This window comes from Dermochelys coriacea, chromosome 2, assembly GCF_009764565.3.
Source record: "Dermochelys coriacea isolate rDerCor1 chromosome 2, rDerCor1.pri.v4, whole genome shotgun sequence".
Classification (NCBI taxonomy): Eukaryota; Metazoa; Chordata; order Testudines; family Dermochelyidae; genus Dermochelys; species Dermochelys coriacea.
This window is the reverse complement of record NC_050069.1, coordinates 172,106,361-172,122,982: the sequence shown is the minus strand read 5'-3', so window position 1 is coordinate 172,122,982 and position 16,622 is coordinate 172,106,361. Positions and strand designations below refer to the sequence as shown.

Genomic DNA, 16,622 nt, shown 5'->3' with positions numbered 1-16,622 from the left:
CTTGAGTTATTCTTGTGGGCCAGTTCAGCATGGTAAAGAGATTAACCCAGCTTGCTGGATCATAGAAAGTAGCAAAGTTGATGCCCAGAATCAGCATATATAAGGGAGATTATAATTAATGAACAGAAAAATCCTATTTAGAAAGTTGTTGTTGTTATCCTTGTAGCATACTATAGTAGATCCTCAGAGTTGCGAACACCAGAGTTACAAACTGACCCGTCAACCGCATACCTCATTTGGAACCAGAAGCATGCAATCAGGCAGCAGCAGAGACATCCCCCCAACCCCCCCCTCCAAAAAAAGCAAGTATGGTGTTGTGTTGAATGTAAACTACTAAAAAAATAAAGGGAAAATGGTATTTTTCTTCTGCACTGTAAAGTTTCAAAGCTGTATTAAGTGTTCAGGTGTAAACTTTTGAAAGAACAACCATGACGTTTTGTTCAGAGTTACGAACAACTTCCATTCTCATAGTGTTCATAACTCTGAGGTTCTTCTCTACTTAATTTTGAAGAGCCTTCCCGTATAATCTGGTCATGCCTCTCAAGGCAACTTCTTAAATAGTCAGTTTCATTATAAAAACATGCAATTTTTGATTTTATATAAATTTTTATGCTGCCCTCATTTGTGTAGTATCTGAGTGCCTTCCAGTAGTACGTTAAGTGACATGACTAACATCACATGTGGCTTGTTCTTACTCTCTCCAGGGGGAGAATAGTGTGTGGCGGTTTGGGGTAGGTTTTTTAATATGCACATGCTGCTATGTGTTTATATTGGAGAAGTCAAGGTTGAAGAAGTGTGCTTGCACTTGAGCAATCGGTAGTGAGGTTCCTGTGAGTGTTTGTTCCACATACTATGGCTGGCCCCTGAGACACCTCTGTGTTCTGCACAGATGAGCTTTAGATGAGTAGTCAAGATTTTTTTTGGTAAGCACTGCAAAGAAACCAGCAACTTTTAAGATGCAAGTGTTGAAGTTGAATTATAACCTAGTTATTGGCCAGTTCTGGTGAGTGTGTATCACAATTTACAAGAAAGGGAAGGAAAGCTCTGAGAGAGATTTTTGTCTCTTGAATCTTACACCCATGAATAGCAGCAGAAGGCTTCATTATGGCTTCACTTTCCTACCTACTTTTTTTGGCCTCAGCTTTAAAGTTAGTATCTCTCTCTCAATAGCAGGATCAGTTTAGAAATAATTTACATTAAGTCCTAATTCTGCAAAGTGCTGTCTGCTTTGAAAGTAATAGAATTTGAGGGCAGCACCTCTTAGCGGATACTCATCACATTATTGGTTCAGGTCTTGATGTTTATTAGCTGGACAATTCACTTGGGAAAGAAGTAAGACTACACTCCTATGCATATTGGAACAGAATACCCTCTGAATAATTATATGTCCCCTCAGCTTGATTTGTAAATGACTATACAAAATTGCAAAAACATTCCAGTGAGAGATTTTGATATTTCCTAATAGCTATTTGGATACACACATGACTTCTGAAGTATGGTGCTGTTATGAAACTAAGTTTTACTTTCTTCTAAGGCAAGAATTCTTTTTATAGAACTCTCCTTGTGATTTTTGGACTGTGTGTGATGTACTTTGTTTCAGGATTACAGATTGATTACACATGCAGCATTTCAGGTTTTGTTTTGAATACATCAGTCTTCCTGTCAGTGGCAGGCTATAGCATATGGGGTCACAGAGTGTAAACATCAACAGCATGAGAGCAGTATTATTTTTACATGTAGAACATACAGAAGGTCATTTTATGTACAGAAATACTTTCTGATGGACCACACAACAGGAGTAAATGCTGTAATTCGTGGTTTGATTTATATAGATCAAGCTGGAAGAATATCAAAATTTGAATATGTAGAATACTTTCATTATGTGCATGCTTGAGATTTATTGTATGACTGTCAGTCTTATTTTTGGCTAAAATGTCTGTCATTTGCACATTTTCATGCAAGTAAATAAATGATGCTAGTTGGTTTGTGTGTGTGAGCAACTGCAGTAACAGGCATATGATCCCCATAGCTGGAGTCTTGCTTCCATTCTATTTGCAGAAATAACAAAATTTAGGGATAATTTGCCAAGAACACTCATCAATGCTATAATAGTTCTTGAGGTCCTTTGAGGCCTCAAGAAAGGACTATGAATGCACCTCTACTTAGATGATTGGTGGCCATCAGCAGGTTATGCTCCTTCTTGGAGAGCAGGGAGTTAGATCGTTAGCAAAGAAAAGATCTTCCTATCTCTCTCAACACTTGGTCTGCCTGGAAGCTTAGCTGGAGAGGGAACACAGCAGAGTCAACACAGGGCAGGCTTACAGTGTTGAGATCAGTCCTTCTGTGACCTGAGCATAGGATTGCTTAAAGGTGTTTATCCATAGCAGTGAGCTTGGAGGTGGTCCTTGGGGACTTAGTTACCAATCAGAGCAGAAAAAATTGCTGTTTAAATGTGGAATTGATATCAAAGGACTGTAATGATGATTCTCCAGCTGCTGGCCCTATGATGGAGGCTGGATCACAGGAACCTGGGGGGGAGAACCTCCCAGTAGTCAGTTCTGAATACAAAAATGAACCTATTGGGATGACCTAGAGCAAAGGGACCACAGAGAAATGGTGGTTAATTGACCACCTCAAAATGAAGGCAAAACTCACTTGGCTCTCCATTGTACACAATCTTGTCATCAAGCCCTTCTGGGTGCAGTCAGACAATACAACCAGAGTTTATAGGCAAGGAATCACAGGAAGTAAATGGACAAACTCCCACATGCGGCTGTTTTGTCCTGGGTTGAACACCACTTCGTCCAGGGTCAGGGGAGCTCAGTCACAAGATGTCTGCAGTACACTAGAGTTGGGGAACTGCAGATTATCATCAAGATCAATAGGAAGACACAGGGTTATTTCAACATATTCAGGGATCAAGTCTTTTGGGGAATAGATGTTCTGTTACTTGAGTGGAACTTTAAACTGCTGAATGTGTTCTCATTCTGGTCCATAGTATGCAACAAGAGCATCATTTTTCACACAACGTACAGTCAGCCTGTGGAACTCCTTGCCAGAGGATGTTGTGAAGGCCAAGACTATAACAGGATTCAAAAAAGAACTAACAAGTTCATGGAGGATAGGTGCATCAGTGGCTATTAGCCAGGATGGACATGGATGATACCCCTAGCCTCTGTTTGCCAGAAGCTGGGGATGGGCAATGGGATGGCTCACTTGATGATTACCTGTTCTGTTCATTCCCTCTGGGGCATTGGCCACTGTTGGAAGATGGGATATTGGGCTAGATGGACCTTTGGTCTGACCCACTATGGCAGTTCTTAAGTTCTTCTCATTCGCTATGGGGTAGGGAGGGCAGTTCCCCTGACTTTTCATAGGTCTGTATGCTCTATTGTGTCTTCCACTCTTTGCCACCTCTTACCTCCCACTTTTCAGGCTATAAAATAATCACATATGATATTCTACATGTTGGCACAACTTGCTGACACACATGTACCACTCCACTCCAGCTACCGCCTCCCCATTTTTCTAAATCGACTCCCCTGGTGAGAAAATTCTCCAAAAGAAAGCCATGCCTACAGGAAACTTCATTCTGAACTCACCAGACTGGCTGTGAGTACCCTGGCTTCCTGGACCTAGTGAAGCCTCAATTCCATCTCCTGTGACAGAAGTACTGTCTGTTCGCTTCAGCTTACAGCGTGGCTCTTGATAGGGCAAGTTTAGTCGAGGGAGGCCTTTTTTGACAAGGTCATTTCAACCTTGATTAATTCAAAGAATACATTTATTTGGATTTAGTATGCAAGAGTACGGAAGGTATCACTATGTAATGTGAAAATAGAGGTTTGATGCTATGCTGCATTGAATTCTGAATATCGTGGAATTTTTGCTGAATGGTTGGGGTATAGGAATGATTGCCAGTTCATTGAAAGTTAACTGCTGCAGTTGCAGCCTTTTAGTATGGTGTAGACCAGTGGTTTCCAACCTTTTTATGCAAAAGATCACTTTTTGAACTTAAGATCAATCCAGGATCTATCTCCCCCCTTCCCTGAGGACCACCTGTTCACTCCACCCCCCCGTCCCTCGTTCTCCCCCACCCTCACTCACTTTTACTAGGCTGGGGTAGGAGGTTGGGGTGCAGAAGTGTGGGGTGCAAGCTCTGGGAGGGAGTTTGGGTGCAGGAAGGGGCCCCAGGCTGGTGCAGAGTGTTGGGGTGCAGGAAAGGGTGAGAGGTGTGGGCTCTGGGAGGGAGTTTGGTGCAGGAGGGGTCTCCGGGCTGGTGCAGGAGATTGGGTACAGGAGGGGGTAATGGGTGTGGGCTCTGGGGCAGGTGGTTGGGGTGTGAGTGGGGGTGCAGGGTCTGGGAGGGAGCTCTGGGATGGGGGTTCAGGAGGGGGTACGAAGTGCAGGCTCTGAACGGGAGGCGGCTTCTGGTCGGCAGCACAGAGGAGCTCAGGCTGCCTGCCTGCTGTGGCCGCACGCCGCTTCTGAAAGCGGCTGGCTGCTGGCACGTCTCTGTGGCCCCTGGGGAGGAAGTGGGTGCAGCAGGTCTCCGTGTACTGCCTGCACCTGCAAGCACTGCCCCCGCAGCTCCCATTGTCCGGGAACCAGCCAATGGGAGCTGTGGGGATGATGCTGGGGGGAGGGGAGCGCACGGAGCCACCTCATTCCCCTCTTCCCCCAGAGGCCACAGAGACGTGCCAGCAGGCAGTCACTTCTGGGAGCAGCATGGGGGCCATGGCAGGCAGGCAGCCTGCCTGAGCCCCTGCCCCGCCAGACTTTTAGCGGCCCGGAGATCGCCAAGGCTCCAGGACTTGCCAAGGCTCCAGGATCAACCAGTCGATCGTGATCGACAGGTTGGTGACCACTGATGTAGACCATACAACTTTTGGGGAAATCTCCAGTCATATTGAGATGTTTGCTAAATTGGACAAACAGGCCTGTACTCAAACCACCCATTTTATTATTGAAGTAAATTTGAATCAGAATGCCCTTACCAAATCACTGTTCAAGCTATCTGGAGGGACATCACCATTACATTTATCCCTCAGAGTCTTGTTTTTGCTTGCCATAAGTTTGGCTATGTTAATTGGAGAACATTATGCCCCATCTTGGAGTACCTCTTACCTTGTTTTATCTAGGCAACGCTGTGGTCAAAACAGTGCCACACTTCTTACTAATGGTTGCCTGCCCTTTCACGAGAATCAGAGTATAACCCTTTTTTTTTTTTTTTTTTTTTAAGTTCTAACCCAAATACAAATAGTGAAGGAAGTTCAGCATCTTGATGTTTTGGGAGGCAGAGGGCATAAGAAAGAGATAACAGCAGCCTAGTTAGCCTTGTCTAATCGAATAAAACAATTCCATTAGAGAGGCTTATTTCATAGTGGGAAAGAAGTTTTAGAAAGCATTCAAGGTCCACTGAATGAGAGAGCTGGCCTTTCTGAGGACAGAGGAAACGGATGTATTTGCTGGTGATCTATGAAGTTGCTACTTGCACATAACCTACACCTTTCCCAGCATCAAAGGGTTGACGTCCAAATTTCAGTGAATGCAGTGTTCAAAAGGAGCCTCTGCAGGCTGTTAAGAGATGCTAATACTATGGCAAATGGAATGCTGTTTTGCGAGGACCTAAGAAACTTGACTAGCATGTAGGGGGTTAAAAAAAATAAGTGTGCCATACCTGATCCTTTTTTTTCCATTGAGATTCTCTGTGCCAGTCCAGACTTCTCCCTCTTCAGAGTAGCATCACTTTTTATATATTTCAAATTACAGAAATCTCTAGTTAATATCTTACCATAGAATTTCTTTTGATTAGTCAGCAGAACATATACTTCTATTTTTATATCCAGAAGTGAATAAGGTATGTGTGCTCTCTCTGACTGTTGACCAAAGGAATTGTAGCCAGGTAGAGATTGGGATCTCTACAAGAAAATTATCTGGTAGGGAAATACTCGATTGACAATGCACACATTTTAAATGTTGTAGTACAGTATTTCTCCCAACTACATTGCATCTCTCAGACTCCAGCTATGGGGACCGTATGCCAGTTACTGCAGTTGCTGGAGGAAATGCTAAATGGACATGTTTCAAACAAAACAGGATGACTAGTGTGAACACAATCTACCATTAAAAGTTACAATTCCATTGGACCTATTGTAAATTACAGTGATACCATGCTCTATGCAAAGGTAAAAAGGAAAAGCCAACTGTGAACTGTCTCTGTTCTCCCGAATGCCATAAACTAATAAAATACATTTTATTCATGTCCCATGAACTCAAAGAACTTTATTATGGAAAATGAAACTTATTTACAGCCAATTGTAACATAATAATGAGTGATTGGTAGTAAATAATGAGAATTTAAGTAAGAATGTGATTTCTCAGAGAAGGAAAGAGATTAACTGTACTAATCTGCATTAACTCTCTCAAACAATGATCTCTATACAAGCCAAGTTTAAGAATATAATCTGAGTGGCTTCTAGAGTTTAAGATCAGAAGGGACCATTATATCATCCAGTCTGACCTCTTGTAAATCACAGACCATTAAAGTTTACCCATTTATCCCTGTAATGAGCCCAATAACTTGTATCACTAAAGTATAACTGAGGGAGGATTCTTTACCAGGCTTACTTGGAAAGATGACTATATAGCATTCAGCTGACAGTTAACGTTACTAAAGAATGAATGTTGAACACAATATACAGGTGTACTGTGTAACTGGAAGACAATGGCATTGTTATATTGCTGATAGTACTATTCATCACATCTTAAATAGAGATCCTTGAATTGAGTTACAGATCAGTACAAGTAATGACAGATTCCAGAACTTTTGGATAAACTAGATTGAAGAGCAGCTTAATCTTTTCTAGAAAAAGACAGTAGTTCTGATCTTATACCTTCATGAACTGATAGTGTCCTGAAGCTGCCATCACTTTAGCACTAATCCAATATTTTATGTTTTTTAATGATTTTTTAGGATTTTTATAGGAAATCCTAATATTTGGCACTGAGGTAGGGGTAATAAACACATGGAATATATTTCCAAAAAGGGTAAAATTTAAGTGAAGAGGATTGTATTCTTGGGGTATAAGTAGATGACTTTTTAAAATAAACATGCAAGTGGGGATGCAGAAGAAATGAGAACATAAACTGGAGGGAAACAGAAAGGGTGATCATAAAGACCTTGAGCCTTTGTGTTTGCTGAAGTGTCAAATACTTTCTTGATTAAGCTGAGAATCAGTTTTAAGAATCTGCGTGACTTAATATTAAAGACAGCCGTACATTTAAAAAAAAAATGTTGATGGGGGTTATTTGCTATCTTTCAGAGGTCCTGATTGTGATTAAAGTTTGACATTACAAATTTGTCCTTAGTGGTTCCTGTGCACAATGTATGCTGGGTTATCTAATTCAATTGATATTTAATTTTGCTCACAGATTTCCTTTTATTGTGCTGGTCTTTCTAAAAATCAAAACACAAGCATATTCTGAGCAAAATAGTTTTCTGAGGTGTGGCTTGTTTTTCATTGAAGAATCCTGACCTACTGAGCAAAAAGCATAGATCTGGAGTGGTAGTCCTAAAAGTTAAAAATAAAAACTATTAGATTATCTAATCCATTTCCCAGTCACAGGAAAGCAATTTTGTACAGGACACTTCCTAGTTTTGTCTCCTCTAGTTTGATATGTCCCAAGCAAATGGGACTTCCACTGATTCCTTGGGAAGACTTAAAAATTAGAATTTCTCCTGGGAACGTGTCATTCAGAACTGAATGCAGTTTTCTATGTCTGGTCAAACTAAAGCTATAGAGGAATTATTACCACACTGCTCCTTGACTTGATGACTGTTTGTAACCCAAAATTGCTTTGGCCTTTTATTTAATCACATCACATTGCAAACAAATATCTACTTTGCAGTCCATTAGTGATACTGGGTCTCTTTCTGCATAACTGCTTCCCATGTTTCCCCTCCTCCCTGTGTGCACGCAGACACACTTGTTTGTTTTTCCTCAGCTTGTATTAGCTTGCATTCTTCAAGAATTAATCTTTTATTTTCAGCCCATGTTTCTGGTCCCTTTCTTCGTCTGTTCAGACTAGTGCTTAAATTCCTTCAAGTTCAGGAACAAGTGAAATTCACCTCTGTGCAGCAGGCCAGCACAATGCCTATGCATCCATTAACGTTTAAGTAGAGTTTAACTGGCACAGATGCCTTGTGCATCATTTTCACCTTTATCAGCAAATTAGTGTGGTTTACTTCATCTTTCAGTTTTATTAATAAAGATGTTAACAAAGATTGGTCCTAACATCAGTTCCTGCTGTACTCTTAGATCCCTCTGTGCATTTAGATAAATTTGATTATTACCTTTTGTTCAATCTTTTAGACAGTTTTCTTTCAACATGACAACATTCTAATTCTAGGAAAAAGTGAAGGTAGTCAGATTAGCCTTCAAAGATTTCTTTATGTAAGCGTGTGGTCACTTTTCCTGATAGATCACCTTCTAAATGTATTTCATGATGTTTCTTCTCTTCATATTGTTTTCTTAGATTATTTTGCTGGGAACAGAAACTAAATTATCAAGAAAACAATTGCCAGGATAACTTTTGACCTTTTGAGAATTGTTACTACATTAATTCAGTCAGAAATACGTTGTTCTATTTTCAGTTCCACTACAGACTGAGATGCTTTGGACAAATAACTTAATATGTCTTTCCTTCACCTTTCCTGTTTGTAACATGGGGATACTACTTACAGACACCACAGGTAATCCTCTCAGGAGGGCTACATCATTGTTTATAAACTCTTGTTCAGATGGAACTCCTAGAATTTGCATAGAATATGTGTCTATATATATAATATATATTCCTTAACTTTTCTATCAGTCATGTTTATAACTACTGTACTAGTGTACACCAGTCTAATCAAGCACGAGGAGCTGGAGTACCTCCTTCTAAATCTAAAAAAGGCCAGACACCTGGAGGAGCTCAATTTGTTGGCTTAGAACTGTACAAACGACTTAAAGAATTTCTGAAGAACTACTTGACAAATCTCCTTAAGGTAAGGCAGCATCATGTCAACTCAGTGAATAATTACATGAAACTCATGTGAATTGGAGTCAAAATAGTACTGTAAAACTAAAAATATCTGAAGCCATTGCAAGTAAAATTGTCGAGTGATCAAATTTGTAGAAAATCATGAAATTTAACATCTTAATTGTTTCATTAAGCTTTGACTTTTTACATTGTACACAAGTCAATCACTGTGAAAAAAACACACAACTTCTTGCACCATTTGGTGATGCTCACAAGCTATCCTATGTAACTTTTTAATTTTGCTGTGAGTGGAGCTCAATTTTGTTTAGCTAATAGCTAACCTCAATATTAACCCTTCTGCAAAAAGAAAAAGGACAGCTTGTTGGTTTAGTTGGGAAAGATATTTTAGCATCTCCTGTATCCTTTAACATTTTTCTTACATCCCAGACTTCAGTGCTGTAGTAAGAGCCAGATGTGATGCCTTATCTCTACCAAGGTAACAACTTTAACTGCTGCTATGTGCAGGGGTGCCAAGGAGAGAGTGACAGTATTCACTCTTGACACTTGGGTAGCAGCTATACTTAGAAATTTAGCACATGACCTTTACCACTGTTGCAGGTCTGTAGGTAGTAGTGATTGTGGAGGCTGTAGAATAGAATGGGATCAAGCGTTTTTACTAGATATCTAACCCATAATGCTAACAGTTTACCAGGCCACTATCAAGGTAAGAATGGATTTAGTAATACTTTGTTTCCTATGTGCAACCATACCTGTTTCTATAGTAGAGATCTTACTGGAAGCAGCAGCATGTGTTGTATGTCATGAATTTCGGTTTACAGTAGACTATTACTTTTATTTCTACATAGCATTATATTGTATATTAAAAAATAAGCAGTCTACAGTATTGGTGGACTTTCCCTGTTTCAGGATGGTGAAGACTTGATGGATGAGAGTGTGCTGAAATTTTACACTCAACAATGGGAAGATTATAGGTTTTCAAGCAAAGTGCTGAATGGAATTTGTGCCTACCTCAATCGACATTGGGTTCGTCGTGAGTGTGATGAAGGTCGTAAAGGAATATACGAAATCTACTCAGTAAGCATTTTAAAGAGCTTTCTCCAAGTATTTTATTGGTTTTAACTTTTAATTAAAACATTCTGATGGAAATATAAATATATCCCTACTGTGTTCCTAGCCTACTGCACCAGGCATCTGCTTTCTCTTCCCACAAATCCCTCTTTAAAACTCACTATTTGTATGAGGCTCACTAGTATTTGACAGATTTGCAAGCTTATATACCTTTTTCCTTCTCCATGTTTAGACAAGCTAAATCATATTATTTTATATAACCTCCAAAATTCCCTTACTTGCTCTTCCTGCCTCCAAAATGTTGTTCTATGTTCTGTTGGGGACAGTCATCAGTTTTGTTGGTAATTTTGTTTTTTCTGGACATACCTCTTTCATACAAAATTTTTGCAGCAGCATATTAACATCAGTTAAAGCTATTTTAGTCATATTTTCCTCTTCTCCCCTTTCACTGGCTTTTCATCTTCCACAAAAATTGAAGATTTTTTCACTTTGAAAAGTATTCATGACAGCCTCCTGATCAGCTCTTCTTTTATTTCCCTGTCTATTGGGCTGTATTCCATCTAAACCTCTTTCCTGATTGTGTTTTCTTCTGGCTATGCCATGTTCTGGGGAGCAATCCAGACTATTGAGGGGTTGTCACTTCTTGCTCTGTAACTCTGAGTGCCTCAAAATGCTGTGCCGCTGTAGCTCCATTGTCTGGATGCTTCCAGTCAACGTACAAGCATGCATTAAGCAGCTCTGAGTCAGCAACTCTGATTCCAGTAGCCTTCTTGTTATGCCATGTTCTGCCATGTTCTGGCCTCCACCAGCCTTGGTTACACCTGGCAAGATGATCCTAAAACCCTAGTCCCAAATTTCCCAAAATCATGTGCTCTACGATATCCAGCCCTCTCATAGATCATTCAGAGAGATATTAAGGTTCTTTTGTTCCTTTAAAGATACAGTACCCAGCAGCTTGCCACGTTAACTAGAGTTAACATTCACTTTAAATGAAACACAGCACTGGGTTGATTCAGATTAAAGTAAAACAAGTTTATTAACAAAAGGAGAGAGAATTCTAAGTGAGTCAAGTAAAAAGGATAGAGTTAGAAATGCTTACAAGAAAATAACAGTGGAAAAACACTTTCTAGGGGCTAAGATTTAACAAAACCAAGCTACAGTCTTTGTTCATGATAGTTTCCTTAACAATCTACCTTCCAGTAAGATGGCTGACCACCCCTCTGGTCAGTATTTCCCCAGAGTGCTTGGTTTCTTTGTTGTCTTAGGTGAAACATAACTTGGGGTTTTTTGTCCCTCTCTTTTATAGTCTAGTACATCTTTGAAATGGATTCTTCTGACGGCTTTCCTTCCCCCCCCGCCCCTCCCCCAGTAAGTTTATTCAAGCTATGAGGAAGGGGACGTGGAATCTCGTGATAAAGAAAGGTTTCATGCTTGTTTCTTCCCCCATTGGTGTTTGCTAAAATGAAATTTGATCTGTTCCTGCAATTTCCTTACCCTACTGTGATGCTGAGTGGATATATCCTCCCCTTGTTGGCTTGATGTTCCTGTTTACTTTCTGTGTGAACGGCATTCACATTTTCTCTTAATGTAGCTAATGTACCTTGGAAAAACTTCCAAGGTGGTAGAACTGAATTCCTTTGTCTAGGTTGGGGTAACTTCAGCCCTGCCTCACTCTTTGATAACATAAGCTCCAGTATGTAATTTTGTAATTTTGAATTTGTCCTCCATATATACGCCATGCAATAATATTAGTGACCACCATGTTATTAGCTTTCTATTGATATCTTACATGACACTTTCTAGGTACAGGTTATGTCATTAGTGAGTTGGGGTACAATAAACTGATCAGGTCAGCTGAAGCTCAGTACCAGATGCTAATTAGCTCTATGCTCTCTTTCATTGGGATGCGGTTAGGGCACAGACTACAAATCCTCTTCCATTTTACTCTTTGTATTTGAAACAATGTCTCAATAAATATGCCCTAGGCACCCTACCTTTCCTCTATATTACTTCTGAAAACCAGTCTAAACTGTCATGTCTAACAGTGATGATATTCTCCCCCTCATTTGAACTTTGTTGTACTTATTTGTGAGTGTAGATTGTTATATGTTGAAGGAATCTTTTAATTTTAGTTTCTGCTTAGTACATATTTTATTGCATTATGAAAATAACTCTGCATTGGGCGGGACGATAAAAACAGTTTAGGAGGGCGTCTTTACTGAGTGTTCATCTTCCAGCTGGTCCTTCTCTGACCATTCAAATTCAAAGTCCCTACATCAGCCTGTCACAGAAAATCCCATTTTAATTTTTTTTTTTTTTTTTTTTATTAAAAGTAGAGTAGTATTCAGGTACGTGCTGGACAATCCTATTCCTGTCTGGGGGATGAGGAAAACGGGGGTTCAAAAATATTGTTATCTGATCATTTAGAGTGTGGGGATAGTTATAAAACATGTAAGTTTTCCCTGAGATAGCTTAGCTAACTGAGACTTGACTGCCATAACAAAAATAAAATAATAAATAAATATAAATTAAAAATAAATTATAACTATTTAGCATAATACAATATTTCAGTTTTCCATAAAGGATTATCCTGTATATATAAGCCTTTCCTCTTTTCTTCTCCCTTCCCCATTCTTAGCTTGCCTTGGTGACCTGGAGGGACTGTTTGTTCAGGCCGTTAAATAAGCAGGTACATATTTTATGAATACTGCATTATTTCACAAGGTTAGTATTCAAATGTCACAAGTAACTATTCCAAGGTGAACTGCAAAAGGGAAGAAAAAAGCCTTTTGCTTCTCCTTTAATTAATTTTTAGTAATGGGGGACGTCAGTTGCATCATCTGTTACATATGAGGGATGGGGAGAATCTGCTAATTTTGTGTGAACGTTAGACGTATGGTTTAGCAAAGCATGGATTGGCAAGGTTCTAGTATATATTTCAAATGTAAACAAGCAGAATTTATTAAACCGACGTTTAGAGGTTGCTTATATATTATAGAGAAACAATTAAAGGCACAAACATATGCTTTTATATTTCTTTCCTGTTCTTTAGCTAGAATATTGAATTGTAAGTTACTGATGTGCACAACTTTCAATGATGTTTGTGGGAATTCTGTTTGGTGTTAAGATTAGCACAATGCTTTATTTCTTTTTCAGGCATTTGGATTGTCTTGAACGTGGAAGAACATGCCTGATTGATTACTGTATTTATTGACCAAGTAGTTGGTTTTAATGTATGTTGACTCATTTTTAATCTGCATTTCAAAGGTAACAAATGCTGTGTTGAAACTGATAGAAAAGGAAAGAAATGGTGAAACCATCAACACCAGGCTGATCAGTGGAGTCGTACAATCCTATGGTAAATGAATTTTCCTTAAAATTTACTTGTAGCCACTTGGAAAATCTCCTACCAGAGCCCTGAAGCAACATTTTTACCATAGCTGATTAAGAGAGATTTTTGCAGTAGAATAAATTTTTTAGTAATGTAATTTGCCATGTAAAATTTTTAACTTTATTCTGTCTGAGAATTGGGGGGAAGTGACGGACAATGTATGCCTCTAAAACAAAATAACTCTATCCCAATTAATAATGCAACCTTTTCTGTTTTGAGAGGAAAAAATTCATAGCTAGAAATAATCAAACTCTAAGCTTGTAGTAGATGATGTTCTTTGAGTGATGGTCCCTATGTATTCCACTCTTGGGAAATGTGAAACATGTTTCAGTCTGCAATTTTTTGTAAGCAGTGTCCCTTGACCTGCCCTTGTGCTGTAGCTCTTGTTGTCGTCTGAACCGAGGGCATAAAAGGTGGCGACACCTCTTCAGTTCCTTCTTACCGCTGCATGGTCTGAGTCGGAATCTTCCTTATCCTCACTCCTTCTTTTACTGTCATTGCTGTAAGCTATTGTATATACTTAGTTTGAGTAGCCTTCAAGGCATAGTCTACATAGCAGAGTTAGTGGGTTTTTTCCCCCATTTTCTTCCACACGTGGGAATATTTTTCCTCCTGAGAAGTCTGGGATTATGCCCAGAGTCCCGGAGTTCAGAAATTGTGTTTCTTGTCCTTGCTCCTCTTCAGAGAAGTGATCATCAATACTGCATGGGTGAGGCTCATGTTTCTGCCAAATGCAGCATCTGCTGCTCTTTTTGCCGCAGAACTTGTGACGGTTGGGAACTGAAACTCAGAAAACATCTCACATAGAAGTCAGGTGGGCAGTGCCCTCTGAGCACGAGCTTGGCAACAGAGGCTTAGACTTAAGCCTAAGCAGAAGGCTTCACATGAGAACCAAGGGCACTCTCATAGACTTAAGGACAAGCCATCTTTGTTTAAAATCACCCCATGAAAGATGGGAGAGCTAGCAAGCACAGGCACTTAGGCTTTAGTCCCAAATAAATCTTCTCTGCAGGAGAAGGCAGTACACAAGGGTACAGATGCAAGAGCTCTAACATTGGCTCTGATTGTGAAGGCTCAGGATAAACGGCTCCTGGTGATGCCATCCATTTCTAGAGCTGATGCAGTATCGGTAGCGACATGGCCCCAAAGGAGGCCCGACCACCATGGTGATGAAGGAAGTTCCAGTTCAGACAGCTCTGCCAATGGAGACCCCTTGTACCGAAGGGTTATCAGAGACCTGGGTCTCCCTGGAAGATATGTTTGCTTTTTCCTATCTTCATTCATCCCTCCTAATGAGGAGCATCTCTAATCCGGGATGCTGTTACACCAGATGAAGACATTATCCGAACAAGGCAAAGTTCTTCCATCCCACCTGCCAGCCTTGGGGTGTAACTATTGGTAACATCAGTCCCGTTGGAGATAAGGGATCCAGCTTTCCAAGCGAAGAGTTTCTCTTGATGGGGCTGTCAGGACCTGTGTCCCTTTATTGATGCCACTTTATTCCCCTCCACTGATATTCAGAGGTTGCCTTACTCAATTTGCCAAAAAAATTGTAGTTATCCCCTGACTACCGACAAACGGTATTAGAGATTGTTCATGGTTGCTATTTGATGGAGTTTCTGGTACCTCCAACCCACAAACCCCCCTTCCCAATTCCTTTTCAGGGACCACTGTCATGAGGAGATTGTGCATCAAGAGGAGAACTCCATTCTCTCCAGGGGAGCCATAGAAAGGGTTCCACCTGAATATCAAGGGAAGGGATTCTTTTCACCTTACTATTTGATTCCCAAGAAGAATGGGAGATGGAGGCCAGTTCTCAGTCTGGGACAGCTGAACAGGTTCATTCAAAAACTAAAGTTCTATGTGATATCCTTGGCATTAATAATTCCCTTGTTAGAGGAAACATGGTTCGCAGCTCTCAACATGAAAGATGCATATTTTCATTTAGTCCTCTACCCACCCCACAGGAGTTTCCAGAGGTTCCTCTCTGATCACGAGCATTACCAATTCAGAGTCCTCCCACTTTGGTCTAGCTTCAACACTCAGAGCTTCACAAAGGTTCTTTTCAGTAGTGGCAGCTTGGATGAGAAGAGAGGGATTTACAGTCTTCCCTTACCTCAACGATTGGCTTCTGATGGGCATTTCCTACAAGGAAAGTCCAGCGGGCAACCGTTGTTGTACTCAACCTTCTGACTTCCTTGGGTGTCCGCATCAATCACAAAAAAAATTCGCATTAACACCTATGAGGTATATAAATTGTATAGGCGAGATGTTGGACTCGACTACAGGAAAAATGTATCTATCTCTCAAGAGGTTTCAGACCATGAGTGCTTTGATTCATCAGGTCACTGTCAGATCCAGAACATCAATCAAAACTTGCCTTTCCCTCCTCGGCCACATGGCCATATGCACATACTTGATGCTGTTCTCCGGGCTTCATCTTTGCTGCCTACAAGCCTGGCTTCTCTCCATGTACGCACCAGAGAAGGGCAACATAAATGGTAGATGATTGTTCCACCCAAACAAAATGTGTCTGGTGAACAAAATCAGAGAAGGTTCGGGGGGGAAATCCCTTTCCTCACACCAGCTCCCAAGGAGCCCATTGTTACCAATGCCTCTCTCTTGGGTTGGGTTGCTCACGTGAGTTATCATATGGAGCAAGGCATCTGGACCCTATGGAAGTCCCATATGCTTATTAACTTACTAGAACTCTGGGCAGTCCATTGAGCTTGCAAACCCTTCCTCCCACTCACCCAATCCAGACACGTCCAAATAATGTCAAACAACACGATAATCGTATTTTATATAAGTGTGTGTGTGGGGGGGTCCCCCTGTTGTGCATTGAGGCAGTTACCTTCTGGAAATTGGTGAACCAACCATCACATAACCCTATTAGCAACATATTTATCAGGGGTTTAAAACTCCCTAATGGACTGCTTGAGCAGACACTTTTCCTCAATCACAAATGGGAGATTCACAATTCAGTTCTTGACGACATCTTAGCCCAGTGGGGAATTCCAGCCTGGGAACTTCTTGCCTACCAAGAGAACAAGAAACTTCCTTGGTACTGTTCTAGAGCAGCCCTGGGCAAGGGTTTGATGGAAGATGCTGTCATGGTATC

At 40.6% G+C, this 16,622-nt stretch overlaps 1 protein-coding gene across 3 annotated transcripts in view; it reads left to right on the top strand.

Annotated features, from left to right (window-relative positions):
* Positions 1–16,622, top strand: part of CUL1 (cullin 1) — an 86,976-nt gene that overhangs the window by 33,921 nt on the left and 36,433 nt on the right. For all 3 annotated transcript variants that reach the window (XM_038390492.2, XM_038390493.2, XM_043508682.1), the window contains 4 exons: positions 8,872–9,046; positions 9,949–10,116; positions 12,749–12,799; positions 13,378–13,468. In XM_038390492.2, coding sequence (XP_038246420.1) covers positions 8,872–9,046; positions 9,949–10,116; positions 12,749–12,799; positions 13,378–13,468 — 485 coding nt within the window. The remainder of the gene's footprint in view (positions 1–8,871; positions 9,047–9,948; positions 10,117–12,748; positions 12,800–13,377; positions 13,469–16,622) is intronic.